Source organism: Protomyctophum parallelum (assembly GCF_964188405.1).
Source record: "Protomyctophum parallelum genome assembly, chromosome: 7".
Taxonomy (NCBI): domain Eukaryota; kingdom Metazoa; phylum Chordata; class Actinopteri; order Myctophiformes; family Myctophidae; genus Protomyctophum; species Protomyctophum parallelum.
Genome location: NC_139705.1, coordinates 8,045,425 through 8,064,765, shown reverse-complemented (window position 1 = coordinate 8,064,765; position 19,341 = coordinate 8,045,425). Strand labels below are relative to the sequence as shown.

Below are 19,341 nucleotides of genomic sequence, written 5' to 3'. Positions count from 1 at the left end.
CAGTTCATATTACCTTTGAACCCTTTGCCAGTAAATGGGCTTATCATGTCAATAAAATAACTTCAACTGATTGTGAATGAGGGACCGCCACCCTGACTTAGAATCAACCTGGGGACCACTGTTGTGTTGGGTGGGGATATGGGCTAAGATTAGTGCTTTTGTATCACTTTGCTATGCATCCCACTGTGTCTCAACCAATGGTCCATTGACTAATAATTTCCTAATAACAATGACTCATCAAGACATTCCGGTGAACTTCACCCTCTTGAGATTTTAACTTTAATGACTGCATGGACGGTCATCAATGTCATTCTCTGTTGGTTGAACCAGCGTGGAACTCATTTTGTCTTCTCTCCCTCTCTCTCTCTCTCTCATTAGCACCTTCTTCACCACAGAAAAGTTTGGCAGATCGAATGTTTCCAGAGGCACCTGCTATTCGCATATCTACATGTAAGATGTCATTTACAATAACAATAATTAAACAAACTCTCCATCTCCATATAATTCCAACAGGGCCCCGGCCCCATTGGCCAATAAACTCGTCATCATGCCTATAGGCTAGACTACTATGAGAACGTTATCATTACACAATAGTGCAGAGCATTCCAAAAGGGCTTTCATGTGTCTGTCGGGTCAATTAAGTCCATTTATGTTCCTCTTCTTGCATAGACTCGGAGCACTCTTTGCCACTGCGGAGTCCAACCAGCATCCGGCAGTACATTCAGAACCTCCAGGTGATTGATAATCAGCGCTCGCTAACGCAACTGTCAAGAACAATGGAACGCTAGTACCTAAGTCACTGCCTTTAATCTCTGAATCAGAGAATGGACATTGGATCGACAAGCAATTTTGTTATGCGTTTGTGCTGTCAGTCACTACTGTCTTCTGGTGAATTAACAATTTCAAGGCAGCTACAATAACCTGGACCTGGGTTGCAATGCAGAATGCAGTGTGGGTTGCAGCGACCTCTAGTGCCTTACCACAGTACTGTCTTGTACTCTCTGGATATTCTAGGGCTGTTGAAAAGGTTTGCAGACATGCAGTGACTGCAGTCTGCTGTCTACCTGAAAAGCATTCACTATCATGACTCATGTGCGCATAACTCAAGTGGGCCCAATAAGAGTTGAACACCTAATCTTAGCAGTGTTATATATTGGGGAAACAAAAATCTGCTTATAAGAAATGTTTCATTGGCTGAGTTTAGATGAGTGTGCACTTCTAGATGCCTGGTATCATTTACATCATTTGTATATATTTGTATATCATTCTTTCCTTCAAAACCGATTGTACAGAGCACATTATCACAACAATGTTTGGTAGGCAGGCAACTAACTAAACATGCTGAGTGTGTAAGTATGTTATTTTCAAAATAAATTATTTTGAGTTGTGTTTTCAGATAAACTCAAGACGTCTGTAAAAACGGAACTATTTTATTTAAAATACAAACCATAGCAGGTACAACATATCCTCAAAAGACAATCTCCCCAATATGGGGAGAAAATTATTCACAACAAATACGTTTGTCATTTGAAGTAAAAAATAAAATACTCTCCTTTCAGAAATATGTACAACTTCTTTTAAAAAGTTCAGGAGAGCAATAATGGGACCAAACATAAAAAAATAAAAATACAAACCCAGTGCCTTCTCCTGATGTAACCATGAAAGAAATTGAATAATAATCCCCTTTCGTTATAAATAGGTTGGCATCAGTCCATATGTAACTATTAGTATAACCATACAGACGCTGTTGAAAAATGACAATTATGAATGAAGTGGCCATTTAGAACTTTGAACACCACAATGGGGATTGTAAAAAGTGTAATGAGGCAAAACATAGCCAACACATTATGTGGTTAATACTGTTTGCACAGGTGAAACAACTGCACTGCACATAAATTATCACACTACATCAACATTCTTTAAGCTCAACTTAAGATGTGTTGTGCAGGTCATTAGAAGCCATGTTTCACTCTCAATCAGTGGCATTAAAACAACTCAAAACAGAAAAGTGGTGCAGAAGCGGAGTGGTGAGTACATCTGCAGTGGGAAACGTTCTCAAAAGAGAGGTTTTGCACTATTGCTTGTGCTTTGTAATAATAGTTTAAAAGCCAGAAATCCTTACAGGAGGTCTTAATGGTTATCATCACAGACTTCCCATCACACACACACACACACACACACACACACTTCCCTTCGCGCGCGTGCGTGCGCACACACACACACACACACACACACACACACACACACACACGGTTTATCAACTCGCTCACAAAATAAACAAATAAAAACCTTCAAAACTGTAATACTAACAAAAGTGAATACAAATATTGCACTTCCAAACAACCTTTAGTTCCCAGTGCCTAGTTGCTGTCCCTTTGTTTGAGGTACTAACTGGTATGCTATGCAACATGTGTGGACGGCTGCGTTCCGCCTGATTTACAAACCATTGTACAATGAAGTATAAAACAGGCTCTAGTCTTTCTCTATTCACAGACATAGATGAATAGCTACCATGGTCATCAGTTATCCTACTTTCTGTCATTGTAGTTGAACAGCCAATGCACTGATGGTACTTGTGCTAACATTATCAAGAATTTAAAAGAATCGCTTGATGTCAGCGACAAAGTTGATGGCGACGGACAGGACTAAGCAATGAGAAAGATATGCCAAATTCACACACACACACAACAGACATTCACAAAGCACACCACTCGCACATACATGGGCACATGCAAGTGCACACAGACTTGCATACACATGCTTGCAGACACTCTCTCTCTCGCAGACATTGACTATTTACATTTTAAGGCACATGAAACCTATTTACATGGCATATAAATGAACCAAATACAAGGCATTTTGACCGTCAGTCCCTGGCTATGGCTGTAGCCTTGTGGTGGCGTTGGAATAACTCCTCCTGTTTATAGTCTGTATGCTGCCCTTCTAAACATAGGCTACTTTCACCTGAAAGCACAATCAAACTCACATTGTCTCACAGTGTCACATGCACTATAGTCAGAGAATGGCCTCAGGCTCACCACACTGGCACGATCCTTGTAGTGAGACTGAAGCCTCCCGCTTCTTCTCCACGGAGGTTACAATAGATTGTCAAGTCTTTACTTAAAATCATGGCCATATTGTGGTTTCTCTTTACTCGTGTCAGAGTCTCTATGCTGCCACTGACAAGCCTAGACCTAGCCCAGGCATATTGTTAAGTTAATGCTAAATCTCTCGCAATAGGACAACCACAAGCCAAGCTTTCCGACAGAAGCACCACAATGTTTCAAGCCAATTGTGAGGTTCCATAGGTTTGTGGTGGTTCCAGTCGTATCCCAGTTGACTACAAGACAACAATGACGCGAGCATTGGTTATTCTGAGTGTGTACAATTGGGATTGAAGCAAACGAGACATCAGTAGGAGTCAAAGTCAACAACTCAAAGGAAGACCAGTCTTTGGCGTCTCTTTTTTTTTTTGGTAACATCAGTAGATTTCTCCTCTGAGTGCAAAAACAGCTGAACCCAGCACCGTCCACCAACCTGAGGCAGAGAGAGATCTTTTTTGATGAACACTTTGGTAGCACTTTGGGTATAAATTATGTCAGATACACAGAATTATGTAAAATAAAATCTGAGCTATTAAACAACAACTTTGGTATTGAAAGGGCTGGTAATATGCCCTCTCTGTGACTGTCAGTCAGGTCAATGTTCTCAAGCGAAACTTTGTGGCCTCTGTGACGCGTTACAGAACCTCTCAGGAGGTCCATCTTATGCTACAAAAAGGTTTGCACATTCACACCGCCTTCCCGCCATGTGTGGCCGAATCCTGCTAGGAGAGAACGCGCCATCGCTAGCACCAAACTGCGTCGGTTCAAAAGTGTCCAAGAGGTCTTCTCTCTCACAGGGTATCTCAAACCGAGAAGTCTTTTAGACACCAGACGTCTTCCTTAATCCATGCTATGGGACCAATGTTGCCTGTTACTGCAATTCCTGTGCAGCAGGCAGGTTATGGTCAGTCCAATGTTCATCGCAAAGCAGTCTGACTTTGAAAAAAAAAAAAAAAGGTCTACTTGGTAACAATCCCAACCGGCCGAACAAACAAAAAAACATATATTAAATAAAGCACATTCATTTGGTTTGGAGACCTCATATTTGTTTTTGTTTTTTTATCTTTCTCTAGTGCAGCATAGTGGAGTTCCAGTGGTCTTTCTCCTCCTAAGTCTTCAACTGCAACCTGATCCCTCTCTTTCATCATGTTTCTCCATTGCAATCATATGGGTAGTTTATGTGGTTCCGAAAGCTCTGGTGCTGATTTAGGCCTCAGAGGCAGCCTGTGGTTTGAGTTGGGCCTTCTCCATGGCAGTGCCATATGGCAGAGATCGCTTGAAGAAGCCAAGCTACAAGGACAAAGAGTGAGAAAGGAGAAGTGAACACTAACTCAATCACTCACACCGACTGAATCAATAATGAAACTCAATTCTCAATTAGGTTTTTTATGGATCATGGTTTATGTAATGCACTATATAAACAGTATGTGTAGTGTGTGTAACACAAGAGTGCCCACCCTTTTTTGACTTGAGAGCTACTTTCAAAATGACTGGCTCAAAATTATATTATACCATTGCTGAAAATAGTTTAAAATATGGAATAGCGGCGTTGTTAGTAGATATAAGACAAATGCACTTGGAATGGAGAAATGGAATAGGTAGGTCGTTTTTTGTACTTGTAATGCTACTGATGTTTGTGCACAGCAACACTCTTGAAAACAAAATATTGCATTGTGGGTTTGAGCTGACATGCCCTTTTTGATGTCAATCAATGAATCAAGTCACATTCATTAAAGTGGCAGATGCCGGCCCAGGCCGTAGCGTAACGGTCTGGGCACCGGACTGGTAATCCAGTCGCAGTGTGCCGCGGGTTCGACTCCCGGACCCGACACGGCCTTTACTGCATGTCATCCCCCCATCTCTCTCCCGTTTCCTGTCAGCCTACTGTCTGTCCCTTCAAAAATCAATAAAAGGCGTAAGCCGCAAAAAAATATCTTAAAAAAAAAAAAAAAGTGGCAGATGCCAAAAATATGTTTTTTATCCTTTTTTTAGGGGCATGTCATGTGATCTACCTGCAGCCCCTGTGATCTACTGGTAGATCACGATCTACCTTTTGGGAACCCCTGGTGTAACATGTCTTGTTAAGACATGTAAATGTATACATTTGTTTGCTGAAAATAAGGGACTTTAAATTTTAGAAAATGTCCTTTTCGGCAAGTGATGCCATCGCACAATGATGGTATGAATAAAGCTTTGAGTGTGAGCAACACCGACCTTGTAGAGGACGTAGATCAGGAGAGCCAGGAGTAGCAATCCGGCTAGGATAGCCAGAATGATGATCCACAAAGGAACATTGTACTGGCTGTCTGGTTTGTTCCACACCACTGGAGTCACCACCTGACAAGCAACACAGCATTAGTCCTCCGTTTTTAAACTCATTTAGGCCCGACGTCAAAAAAAAAAGAAAAAAGTTCGCTCTGAAAGAATATATATTCAAATATTTTTTTGGCCGCGTTTTTACGATTTTTCAAAAATAGCAGACCTACAAGCTTGTAGATCTGCTATTTTTCAATAGCTAAAGTATAACATAATGCTTAGTTAAAACACCAAAAGGGGTTCCCATCCAGAATGGGTTAAACTCAAACAATCACGAACATACAGTAATACAGTCAAAACACTGCAATGTAGTTGCGAACTGAGCACAAGTACCTTTTTCTGTCCCATGGGATAGTACTTGGGCAGGATGGCATATGGCATCTTCATCACGCTGTACCTGGCCAGACACTCTAACACAAAACTCTTATACGGATTCTAAAGAGGGAGAAATATGGTACATTTTAGACCTGCCTGAAAATACTTTATTAATATTAAATGTATATATATTATATATAACAGCGTTGTACTGTTTAATTACCAGGAACAAAGCTTACATGGGTGAATGAGTTGCATTACATACACAGTAGGTGGTGCTAACGTCTCACAGAATCTGATGAAACTTGCACAGAAAAGCCACTGTGACATTCCAATCATGAGAGGCCATGACCACCAGCTAATGAATTTTCAATGCAGTCACTCATAAGCCTTGTATTACAGTAGAGGAGCATGTACGGTACACACACACACACACACACACACACACACACACACACACACACATACCTGACTACACAAGCAGTTAATCCAGCATAGAGCCATTCCACGCTTACTGTAGTTAGCTGCTGCTTTCTCTGACATTGAGCAAAAAAAAATTCAGACATTTGGATGCCTTGAAGGACCTGAAGCCAATGCTGACAGCCAGTCAATACAATCATGTGTGCAAGACTGACTGGATATCCGTCTTCGCCAGTTTCAGAATTTAGGTTTTAGGTCTTGATGTTTTCCTTCTTGCCACTTTAAAGCATGGTGGCTACTGACTTTCTGCCAAGCCCCTGACATGAGAAAATACACAGACACCAACGCAGAGATAGAGTGCACAGCACAGCCTTTCCTGTACCGTGCCCTTCTGTCATCTGGTGGAAACATGTGTCTGTACAGTATAGTGCATGTTAGGCGTTTGTGAGGGTTCTATACGCCAACAAACCTCAGTGAAGGTCTCTGCCCAGATGCGGGACCGAACTTTCAGGATGGCAGTGGTTCCCTTCTCCAGAAGACCAACATTGCACTGGAGTGTCCAGCACTCCACATTAGAGCACGACTGGAGAAAAAAAAGAAGCAAAAAAAACAGGGGAAGTGAAACAATGTTAATGCAATGACACATTAGCAATGACACATAATGTAATTGAAAACTGAATGATTTTTCTACTTCATTTCCTTTCACAGCATCACAGCAACTTTATTTCCCGTTGCGCAAAACATAACTCGGCCATTAAATGCGTGCACTAAAAACTTGACAGGAGTTAAAGTGGTGATATGGGAGAGGCAAAATAACAGCGATGTTAATGTTGCAGGCCAAATAAATATAACAAAGAGTCCAATGTTATGATCTCTATTCCAGGCCTGCTTCAAATTAGAGAGAGATTGAGGGAATGTCACGAGACTGTAAAAATGCAGCATGCAGTCACCACTCTCCACATTATGGCCCCGACCACTAAAACCAGCCCATTTTTCACAAGGCTGTAGAATACACCATCTTAATTAGAACCCCATAATGCAGCTTGGCGCTTTTAAACACACATATATATATACTTTGGTCTACAGCCTGCGTTGTCTTTAGAGCTGCTGTTATAGCCAGACCACCCCCAGACGGAGAGGTTTTGGTGGGTTTCCTGCGGGAGGGCATTAGTTTACTTATTACACCGAGGAGGGCAAACGCGGAAAGGGTCGGTCTTAACCCATTCTGACCGGGCACCCATTTTGGTGTTGGCATCATGTTATGCTTTAGCTATTGAAAAATAGCAGATCTACAAGCTCATATCGCGCCACCGAGTGGCGCGATACGAGCTTGTAGGTCTGCTATTTTTGAAAAATCGAAGAACGACTGACATTTTTAGAATCTGATCTCAGGTCAGAATGGGTTCATCAGACCAGTGTGTGTCCAGTGGATACCTCGTATGAATCTGATCTCAGGTCAGAATGGGTTAAACAAGGGCACACAGGCATGATGCGCGGAGCATGTCGGTCCACTCCACTTCCTCCTGGTAGACCTCCCCAATGCCCCAGGCTACGGGGGCCTAGAAGGCCCTGTAAAGGCCGGCGGGTTCTGTGGACCCAGAATGAATATATGGTCCAGTGGCAAAGCTGCCACAGTCCAAAGCTTTCCATATATAAACCCCAAATGGGATTATGTGGCCATGGGCTGTTCCCACGTCAGTCATAAAATAAGGCATATAATGCGAGGGGCTACTGTATGATTAATAATCGTGTCAAAATATATAATAACCATAATGAACTACCAATTAAACAAACAATAACTACAGGGCTACAGCATATTCCGAGCAAACACACGAGCAGTAAATGTTTATGAATATATAACAATTATAATCCCTGACAAGTCATTTAGTTAAAAATAATAATGAACCGCTCTCATGCATTGGCTCAGAGACAACCGGGACTGACGACAACACCAAACACTAGCACACTTTATCCTGTTTCGTCGAGGGAGAGAGAGAGAGAGAGAGAGATGTCTGGACATAAAAACAAAAGTGCACGGTCTGGCGAAACGGGAGAATAAGGCTCCTTTATGCCAGCATGTCATCAGGCGGGCTTGATGAACGAGGACATTTGGTAGCGACAGGCCCGACAGACAAAGAGGTCTTTGACAGAAACAGGTAGCCCTGAAGACAAGAGGGGCGAGATGGAGTGGCTATACCTGCAGCTGAGGCGGATCAATGGGGCCAGTGTGTGGGGGCGCTGAGCCCGACGACACCCAGAGTGCAAAATTAGAGGGCAGTCTATGAGGCAACCTGCACGCATCGCTGACATAACGGCCACCTTCCTCCACCTCTCCAGGGGTCCTCCAAGGTCCACTCTGCTCCATCCCCCCCCCCCCCCCCACCCCCACCCCGGCCAGTGCAAGGCTGCAAGCCCTTTAATGTTAATCACCACATCAGGACCCACCGCACGCCCTCTTGACCCCACCCCTTTAACGACATCATAACCTAATTATCCTATCCCGGGAGCCTTGTGTGTAAAAAATAAAAAAGGGATAGTACCACCAAAATAGTTCCAGACCTAAAACACACTTGACTTCGGGGCTGCCCAGAGAAATGTATGGTTTCGACCCCGTTGGTTCGAGTCTCACCCTCTACCCTAATCGATTGCTGTCCAAATGTGATAGAATCACCGTTTGAACTGTATAATGACATTTATTACACTAATCTGCGACCTTTCCGTCACCTACTGTATTGCATTAAGAGTTCAAACCTGGCCTGAAAGGTTCGTTCCTAGACCAATGTGGGGTATTTGAAAAAGGGCGAGCAGAAGCTGGACAGAAATTAACACTTACAGCGCTAGCATTTTATTGATAAATTATGATCTAAGAATTCACGGCAGCATTTTTCCCAGTTGAGCTCTTATTTCGAAAAGCCACATTTCCAGACTTCCGGAAGTGAGAATAAACTAGGGAGCTAAACAGGTCCTGGACAGGCCTTGTATATAAGATGGATCTCTATGCCGGTGCACTGGAGGGCTCCTCATCATCGGCTCTGTGCCGTCAAAGAAACGTTGTTTTGACCAAAAATGCCATCTGGGACAAGGAATAGGAGATACAGGCGGTTGAAAACAACAGATAGAATGGAATATTATGTCGAGGACAATCTAAGATGGGCGAACCATTGTCATGACAACAACAGGTGCCGATGCTAACGCAAGTAGCATTATGGCTTGATCGATCGAAAGCGCTATGAAAGCGCAATTGCGGTAAGTGTAATATTAAATAATAGGCTTCAAATGACCTAGATCTACGCCAATGGCGCGGAGGGCGTTGAGAACACCATTACGTATGTGTATTTATGTATATCCCATGAATCCCAGGTCTCTCACCAGATTAGTCAACTGAGCCAGCTGGACGTCCCTCTTCTCAACGTGGTGCTCGTGGGCCTGCAGCGCCAGGACAGGCGGCAGCTCTGTGGAGGTCTGTTGAAGCTGAGGAGAAAACACACACACACACACACACACACACACACACACACACACACACACACACACACACACACACACACACACACACACACACACACACACACACACACACACACACACACACATCCACCATTAGGCCAACATAGACACTGACCTCACAGGCAGAAGAGCACGCCACCCTCTCCGTCAATAGAAGACCTAATGTTAGCATGCCATTAATCTGAAGCATGTGCGCTCTTCTCCACATGGGGTTCCCGTTGGAAGCGCACTGTACTTAACACTTCACTTGGGCATAAATATAAGACAGAACACACAACCAACTCAAGCCTTAAACTCGGCATCTGGCTGGCTTCAAATACAAAACAAAAAAAAACAAACAACTACACCAGGAGCCCTTTGCCCACATAAACCCGACCCTACAACATGGCACATCGTCTGATGTCAAAAGACTAGCAAGGGAGTGTATCGTTGGTGAAGTGGGTGGTTCGTCAAGCTGTGCCGCGTGTAGCGAAGAGCTATAGGACTTCAAAGCAGGCGGTGGGGAGAGTGTCTTGGGTGGGGCTGTGAGGCAGGGAGGAGAAGGTGGGTGTGGAGCCCACTAGTGGGAGAGCCCATCTGTGAATCACACGGTGGATTAGAACCATCTTCACTGCTCTCGTCTATGACGTGAGCCGTCACACAAGACACAGCTGGACCTAGCCTCATTTGACCCTCAGACGTGGCGTGCGGGTGTGCGTGCGACGTGCGTGTGTGTGTGTGTGTGTGTATTTACTTTGAGGTTTAGGTAGTTCATAGTGTGGTTGGTGGTACAGTTGAGGGGTCCTGTTGTGGAGTACTCCAGGGGGTAGAGGAGGCGATGACCCTGCAGATTGAGGGGGCAATGCAGCTGAAGCAGGGTGTGGCTGATTTGACTGGGACCGTTGTTCACCAGCTGAGAGAGAAAAGAGAGAGAGAGATGGAGAGAGAGAGAGAGATGGAGAAAGAGAAAGAAAGAGAGAGAGAGAGAGAGAGAGAGAGAGAGAGAGAGAGGTCACAGGGAGGAAAGGGAAATTATGAAATAGACAAACACATTAAGTGCTGCTCTGCGAGTTCTCCCGAGAAATAGTTGATAAGTACGGCACACTAATAAATCACTGTATCTGGAAAACATCTTCCTTGGGTTTTTTTTTTGTTTTTTGTCACTCTGTGAAGTCAGCTGTGCTTACTGCTTATACACAAAGATCTCCTTGTGTAACTGTGGTGAACTCGGCATTGCAGCATGATGGATGGGATCTGCTTTATTATAACCCCATCTGCTCAGCCCTGATGGTTCTGTACTGCTTAACAGACGGAGACATGGAGGAGCTTCCTGGCTGATTACCTCATAGATGTGCTCCACGGAAGGGCCGATGTCCTGCTCCACCTGATGGCTTTTGGTCACCTTCCAGTTTGCTGGCGGGAAGAATACCTTATCTGGCCGGGATACACTTTAAAAAAGAGAAATGGGGATGTAAGGAAGGACTGCAGTGTGGGGTTGGCATTAAAAATAGTATATATGTATCCCCAGAACAAAACAGAAAATGCGTTTTTTGAGGTCACGACACCCGTTTAAAACATGGCCGTTCTCAAAATAGACGGGAACCCCTTTTGGTTTTAACTAAGCATTATGCTATACTTTAGCTATTGAAAAATAGCAGATCTACAAGCTCATAGCACGCCACCGAGTGGCGCTCTACGAGCTTGTAGGCCTGCTATTTTTGAAAAATCGTGAAAATGCGGCACAAATCTTTGAATATATATTCTTTCAGAAGACTTTTTTCTTTTTAATTTCGACGTCAGGCCTAAATGGGTTTAAATAAATGTATACCCTACTAGGCAGGCGCACACTCGCACACACGCACACTTTAAGGCTTAGTCAATTCCCCCAACTTCCAAACTCAAATAAGGGAAATCTAACGGGAACACTCACCCTTGCAGGATAACGTCAGCCTCAACCACCACCTCCAGCTTGTAGGGAACTACCTCACTATGGGAATTATTCTCATTTTTGCTGTGAAAAGGAGCAAATTCAATCATTGTGTTAAAATTACACGATTAAAAGAAAGTGGTGGCTAGATGAGTTTACAAGGCAAATTATTGCCGTTGGTCCTGGGACACAAAATAAGGAATGTAGAGCATGCACATACACTACGATGGTGATCAGGTACAGGACAAACAGAAAATAAGCATAACAACACTGTTGTTAGCTACCATTGTTGAGGGGCGCTAGCCCCTCCTATGCCCAGCTTTCCGGGTTTGTGTAAACACAAACACTGAAGACAATATTGAAGACGGAAAAGTGAGGACGCAAATTGTGATTGTGCCAGAATGAGACGATTTATGATGATAACAAAGAGCGCGCCTCACTTCATACGGGCGTGATTTTCTTTTATTACAGTCTACAGATCGACATTTCAAACCTCAAACTATCTTTGTCGGTTGTTATTATTATTATATATATATATATATATATATATATATATATATATATATATGGTATATACTCATGAAGATCGTTCGGGGATTGAAACGTAGATCTGCAATAAACAGTGGGAGCCAACAACAGTGTGCGCTCTTTTTCTCATTTCTAGGAACACAGGAAGCATCACTACAGCATACGTTCCCGGACGAGTCCTCCTCCTACCTGCGGATCTGGAGTTCAAACTGCACCGTCTTGCGCATGTCCTTCAGCCGCGGCACTGTGAAGCGCAGGCCGGCCCAGAGCTGCAATGAAGATATTCAATGTTATCGTCAATCATCAGCACTATCACGCTCATGATGCCAAGACTAGATTCTTCCATCATCACACAGACCCCTAAAACCAAGACGGAATAATCCCATTTATAACCGGCCAAATAACCCCTTTTGGTGTTAGCATCACGTTATGCTTTAGCTATTGAAAAATAGCAGATCTACAAGCTCATAGCGCGCCACCGAGTGGCGCGCTACGAGCTTGTAGGTCTGCTATTTTTGAAAAATTGACATAGAAACATAGCTTTTTCAGAAAACTGTCAGGATGTAGAGGACATTTTTAGAATCTGATCTCAGGTCAAAATGGGATAAAGGAGTAGAAGTTAGCAGACTGTGCCCAAATTGCAACTGCAGAAAGGGATGCATGGGATGACGGGAGGAGTAATTACAACTGCAGAAAGTGAGCATGGGAGCAGTATAGAACAAGTGCTGAAAAGCACCATTCAGCGTGTGACAGTGATGGCCAACATAGTGTCTCTGTAACTACTTCACAGCATATACCCTGGAGGCCCAGATTTCTCAGACAGCCATGCGTGCCTTTGCTCTCTCTCTCTCTCTCTCTCTCCATTCTCCTCTCCACCCTGCTCATCCCCTCCCCTGTATATTCTCTGATGCTCTGGGGGTCAGTCTGTCTGTGAACCCGGTGGCTGGCTGCCTGCCTGCCTGGCTGGCTGGCTGGCAGCTGCGGTACACCTGTGCAGGTCCGCGTGAAAGGCTGAGAGTATTATCTGCCCTTTCGTCAAAGTTTAATTTCATAACCCTTTTGTTTTCACAACCCGGACCACAAGCTTGTTCAGCGCTGTAATTGTAATCAGGATGCTTGAGTGGAGCGAGTTTTACGGCTTAATTTGACTTTATGTGCCTGCGCATGAAAGAGAGGGCAAGAGAGGGACACAGAAAGACGTTTTGACTCGAGTAGAAGTTGATGGTGATATGGCATGTGTTGTCTTTTCCTGTCTTTAAAAGCTGCATTACATTAAAGTGATCACTTGCCTGACTGATCTTAGAGTATATGACTTAGGCATTGCTGTTGATTCTTTATTAAAAACTCTCATTGTGAAAGTGTTTTGTGAGAGCACTTAATTTCGCTAAAAGTAACTTAGTCAACAATATTGTGATATTAGAGTATGTCAATATTGCCCAGTCCTAATTTAAATACAGTAAATACAGCCCATAAAACTGTTGGCTGGTCCATGGCTCACTTGAGTCATTGGTATAATCATCAAGTCTATGTGCAGCTACCTACACACTTATGAGTTACAGATGATTCACATCACACCTACCTACCGTCTAGCCAAAGCCACGACCGCAGGCCGTCTGGGAATATGAATTAGAATCGACGCCCTCGCTCACAGTCAGAGACATACGTGTCTAATGCTTCATATTAAACATCCAATCGACAGTCTTCACTCTGCAGACCCATTAAATGGTGCCAGCCCGTGACTGGCCCATTAAAGAGGGGGGAACTCTCGCCCAGCAGGGAGCCAGGGTAGTGACGGAGGGACAACTTCCTGCAAGCCGTTCAGGCCCTTTTCCTGTCACTACTCTGCCTCACATTATGAAATGGATGACCTTTCCGTGCCGGCTGTATCCCAACCCCCTGAATGACACACAATCCTTTCCTGTGCAGAGGAAGTGCTAATGGTGTGTAGTCAGGCAACGCTGACCGCTTGACCATAACGCACCTTTCAGAAGTGGTGTTCTTATAAACCCTGTTTACTAGGCCTCGGACTCACTCACCAGGGCCTTCAAGCAACCCGGAAATACCCTGGGTTTAGTAGCAGGTGAGAGAAATGGCTATTCATTTCATTGGGGTCAAAGGAAAACATCTGTGCCCGACCGTCCAAGCATTAAATGGTACAAGGCGTTGTAGTATTCTTACACTGGTGCCAGACTTCATAGGGTTGCCCAGATCACAGCTGAGGTAGCGGGTCTGATTCTCTGTCTCATAGCTGCACGTCAGCTGGGCCAGGCTCTGGAAGACAATGATGATTTGTTACAGGAGGCTCTCAGGTGCAGTACAGCCTCAAGGTTTTTATATAGTCATTCATACTGAATTAGAAACTGTAATCATATCACAACAAAAGACGTAGAAACTGTAATCATATCACAAGAGACTTAAACAGGCTCCAGGCTGACCTTTAAATCGTGGCTACTGACTGTATACAATTCTGTTTGTAGTAGGGCATGTACAGTATATCCCATTCTGACCGGGCACCCATTTTGGTGTTGGCATCATGTTATGCTTTAGCTATTGAAAAATAGCAGATCTACAAGCTCATATCGCGCCACCGAGTGGCGCGATACGAGCTTGTAGGTCTGCTATTTTTGAAAAATCGAAGAACGACTGACATTTTTTTAATCTGATCTCAGGTCAGAATGGGTTCATCAGACCAGTGTGTGTCCAGTGGAAAACCTCGTATGAATCTGATCTCAGGTCAGAATGGGATATATGAGGAATTGAGTTTGACTTTGCAGCTCCACTCACCTCGTTGTTGCGTGCTATCCCACTGTAGTCTGCTTCGGGGGGCAGCACCACATACAGCTCCGCCTCATAAGCCCCTCCCTCGCCCTCATTCCTGGCGTGGAAAGTCAAGGTCAGCGAGTTGTCATCGCCGAGGTAGACTTCCTTCCTGTCCCTGAGGATCCAACCAAACAAAAATTGATTACGAATGGGGTCAACCGTCAGGTTACACGGTGTTCAGCCTCTTCACAAATACACTTGGAAAAAAGGGTATAACACACAAGTTAAAAAATAAATAGAGTAACCATGTGGTTATTTGCAAGACCCGACAACAGATTGTGTAATAATATCGTCGCATTTATTAAAAAACAAATTAATCTTCGTGATTTTCTCTTCCGTCTCACGCGCAATAACACAAGCTTTAGCTTTAGAAATGGGACATGACCCAAAAGACAGCGGCTAGATTAATCTCAGGAAGCCCACTCCTCTCCCCCTCAAATGAAAACGTTTCCAATGTAGCAATAAAGTCATACATGCAAACAGAGCACAGACAAGCACTGTAAAACACCTCCCCCTCCCACTTTCTCTCACTGACTTACCGCCCCCCCCCCTCCCCAATCTCTCCCTCCCCGTACCGTACCCCTCCACAGCTTGGAACAATGAGAAATTCCATATGAGGGCCACACAGACGCTTCTAATTACAGCTCCATCTCATGAAGCAACACAGGAAAAGCAGCAAAAAGAGCAAATTCTTAAAGCTAATATTCTACTAGCAATTCTACGAATTCAAACTACATCCATTAAAACAGGCATCAACCATTTTCAAAAATAAGACAATACTAAACATACGAAAACAACCTCAACCTCAACCATAGCAGAGAATGATTGATATATTCCACTGAAATAAAATAAAAAAATACACCCAACCCCCAAGGCTGGATACATAAGCAACTGGCAACTATAAAGCAGGCTATGGTTGTAGTGACACCTCCTGTAGTTTTTGTTAAAGAAGAACTAGGCATTAATAGTCACAAGAGCTTTCTGCCTATGAGATGGATTAGCGATACATTGAAAAGATGCCGGCGGAGGGGAGATAAATATAGAAATGTGAAATCAAAATGACAGGGCAGAGCGGGGAGTATCAGGGAGGTTGTTATTTTTTGAGAAAAATGCTAACAGATTGCTTAAAGCAAAGTGTGGCAGCGTGCTCATAACACAACTTCAGAGGCAGAAGAGGCTGGGCCTCTGGCACGCTAACTCCCATGCTTTCATCTTTCCCGTCTTTTCGGACAATCAAAGCACCCGTAGAACAGAGCTGCTTCCTGTTTACACCTCCAACTCCTGTACAGCACTGTAGCCGTTAACCACATCTCGATTTTGGGGAGATTTCTTGATAAAAAAAAAGAAAGAGTGTGTGTGTGTGTGTGTGTGTATATACACACACGTATATGTATATAACGTGCCACGAGAGGTCAAAAGTTCAGTGTCTGTTACTGCGTATTATCCAAAGCGATCCAGTATTATTTCCTGAGATCAGAACACTCTGGGATCATAGAAATATGAGGAAATGAATGGACTCACCCGTGAACTTCCAGCTTCAAGTCAGGAACACAGATGTTGTCTTCGCCGCAGTCCAGCAGTATCTGGGTCTGAAAGATGCACATTGGCACAAAGATAATAATAATTAAACAACAGGGACTTACAGGGCTGTCTGAACAATGAACATAGATCCAATTTATACAAATATTCAACCTTTTTGCACACATTAATTGAATTGGGCCCACGGTAAACAAGGCATTTTTTGCATAAAGCAGACAAATAAGTGTACTGCCGCAGGATGGGACATGTGGTACAATGACTAATACATTCCATCTCCTCTACCCCCGTTCCGTTTTAACAAGGTGTCATCACTGCACTTCAGACATGTACACCTCCACGGTTAACAACGCTCGTATTGCTCAGAGGGTACGATGATCGACTCAGTGAGCCGATGACAGACAAGACGTACTGCCTTGACCCAGATTTACCTACACACTCACAGACACACACTCGTGCTTTCTAAGTGTGTCGTAAAAGAGGACAGAGAGGAAAATGAGGGGGGTGTTGTATCTCCAGTCGTAAGGCCCAGAGATACAGCCTGAAGGCTGTCACGGAGCTGGCCACAAAGCCACCAGCCCCAGCTCGCCGACGTCCACATCAGTTGTGCCGTGCGGCAAGCCACACGTCCACCACATGCTACGCCACCCCGGCCGACCACAGCACAGCGTGCATAGTGATCTTACGGAGAGGGAGAAGCCTGAAGTCACGAGGGGGGCACCTACCTACCTACCGAGACGTGGAATATCTGTAACGGAACGGTGGGTGGGAGTGACGAGGGGGCGGGAGATGACCGCTGGACGTGTGGCAGGGCCGCCGCGGCAGGGAAAGCCCTGCCGAGCGGTTAAATTGCTTCCTGGTGCGATTGTGACACGGCTGCGACGATGACGACGACGATAATAAATAGAAATGGAGGAGGAGATTAGAGAGAGCCAAGCACCTCCTCTGTTATTACAACCTCCGTGGGCTCTAATTATGGACACCATGGTAACCGCGATGCTAACTCCACTCCATAAACCGTACTGGTCCACACACACAGGCAGGACCGCTGCTGGGCGAATGGGAAACGAGAGTCGCTGGGCCGTCGCTCTGGTTAAACGTCAACAAACAACTAGATAAATATGGACATGGAGAAGGCTGAACGCTAGCATGTGCTGCTTGCACATGCTAGCGTTATGAAAAACTAATGACGTCGCACCGGGAATCAATTAATCAAAGTCATACGCACGTTGCATTCATTTGAAGAACAATGGGGTCATTGTGCAATAATGTCAGCCCTTTTTTTTACCAGTTATCGATGGTGAACAAAAGTGTGAGCGTTCCTGGTTTTTTCGTATTAAATGTATGCCTTGGCTGGCTCATTGGCCCATGCAAGGAATTTTACTCCGGACTTTCTCAGCGTGGAATTTTATGGAGCTGTCAGAATATTTCTGCTCTCTTGCAGAGACATGTGGAGTGAATTATATTAAGAGAGGGCAACAACTGTGCTGAATTGCTTCGATGATCTCTCAGTGCCACTCAACACTGGAGGGTGTGAGAGCTTTTGCTGCGAGGCCCAACCACACATTTTCAGTGATATGGAGGAATCAAAAAGGCTCCCCGGGTCTGATCAAGGCTACCCTTCTCTGTTTATACACACAGTTACATTTGCACTCGCCCAAAGAGAGTTTCATCAAATATGTTGGCAGCTTTGCACTGCGCCCAACCATCTGTATACTCAAATATATACAACTGTGGGGGGTTCCCCCCTTCAACAAAACTGCAATGGTTTTTCCAGGTTTCAACTTGGGACTACATTTTTAGCTCAGGGTCTCGAGGCCTTGGATCAGCAATACACCAGCTTTTTGCTATTTCTGAGGGGACACCAATGACAGGGTTCAGGCCAGATCCTACAGGAAAACGACAGACATTATAGGAGAGGAACTGAAAAGTGCAGCACAGGAGGGGGAGGGGGGGGGGGGGGGGGGCAAACTAACCTCGTTGCCTTTCCCCAAAGTACTCCGATCCAGTGGTTATCGTTGAACTCACATATGGTGCACGCTGCGCCACAGCTGAAAAGGAGGCCCACGCGTTGAGCCAGCCCCCGCTCACTACCAGAGGAAAACTGGCGAAATGCCAACAAATCTCAACCAGATGGGTAAAACGGCCTGCCTTAGTGTGCCCCACCCAGAAATATCTACTAACCCTCCTCGTCTGGAAACGAGCCTCCTGCGAACCGTTACGCAGCCGAAGCCCTCGCTCGAGAGCAATTCCTAGCAGGGCAGTCAAAGAATGCTCTCCGCTCTACACTACACATGCCTCACATTTTCGTGTCGAAACCGGCTTTCCAGACACTCTGGACCCCATCCCAGCGGAGCAGTCGGTGATTGGGGGCGGTGGTTGGCCAACGGTGATTATCATTACCCCTCAGCACAGGGCGAATAGAGTGTAACTCACAGTCTCAGCACCTCTCTCGCACATGAACCACATTCATACGGCGGCCATTCTTCTCTCATATCATACTCGTAAAGTACCTTCTGCTCAAGGAGGCTGGTGGTCTGGTAGTTAAGGATGGGCCGCAGGCCATGGGAGTCAACTGCAGCATTGGGATCCAGGCTGAAGTTCAATGCAACGTAGATGGCAGAGAGCTTGTCCCTGAACTCCTTGTCATCCTGTAGTTAACCACAGACACACAAACACAGAGTTTATTAATACATTGTGTGCACACACACAACACTTTCAAAATAGTAACCCAGGGCGCCCACTTTTTACATTCTTTTTTTTTTTTACATTTCGTCTTGGGCACTACATAGTGGGATTTCCCAGGACGTCTGTGGACGTCTTGGGCTCACAACCTGTTAAAGCTGCACCATGTAACTTTCACGTTTCTACCCCCCGGGATTTGAACAC

General features: G+C 44.7%; 2 protein-coding genes across 7 annotated transcripts in view; one reads left to right on the top strand and one right to left on the bottom strand.

Moving 5' to 3' along the window:
• rapgef3 (Rap guanine nucleotide exchange factor (GEF) 3) overlaps positions 1-1,420 on the top strand; it is a 37,629-nt gene extending 36,209 nt beyond the window's left edge. For all 5 annotated transcript variants that reach the window (XM_083768996.1, XM_083768998.1, XM_083768999.1 and 2 more), the window contains 2 exons: positions 379-450; positions 670-1,420. In XM_083768996.1, coding sequence (XP_083625122.1) covers positions 379-450; positions 670-788 — 191 coding nt within the window. In that variant the 3' untranslated portion in view covers positions 789-1,420. The remainder of the gene's footprint in view (positions 1-378; positions 451-669) is intronic.
• Positions 1,411-19,341, bottom strand: part of itga5 (integrin, alpha 5 (fibronectin receptor, alpha polypeptide)) — a 47,801-nt gene continuing 29,870 nt past the window's right edge. Inside the window, exons 18-31 of one of the 2 annotated variants that reach the window (XR_014569492.1) lie at positions 18,966-19,103; positions 16,438-16,505; positions 14,881-15,031; positions 14,275-14,367; positions 12,286-12,365; positions 11,572-11,652; positions 10,984-11,089; positions 10,396-10,554; positions 9,525-9,626; positions 6,625-6,738; positions 5,754-5,855; positions 5,319-5,441; positions 2,224-4,394; positions 1,411-2,191 (exon numbers count right to left, since the gene is read on the bottom strand). Coding sequence is in view for 1 of the 2 variants with exons in the window: in XM_083768994.1 (XP_083625120.1) it covers positions 4,311-4,394; positions 5,319-5,441; positions 5,754-5,855; positions 6,625-6,738; positions 9,525-9,626; positions 10,396-10,554; positions 10,984-11,089; positions 11,572-11,652; positions 12,286-12,365; positions 14,275-14,367; positions 14,881-15,031; positions 16,438-16,505; positions 18,966-19,103 (1,401 nt within the window). In the remaining variant the exon portion in view is untranslated. Of the gene's footprint in view, positions 4,395-5,318; positions 5,442-5,753; positions 5,856-6,624; positions 6,739-9,524; positions 9,627-10,395; positions 10,555-10,983; positions 11,090-11,571; positions 11,653-12,285; positions 12,366-14,274; positions 14,368-14,880; positions 15,032-16,437; positions 16,506-18,965; positions 19,104-19,341 lie in introns of both variants that reach the window. The other variant, XM_083768994.1, reaches the window with a different exon arrangement.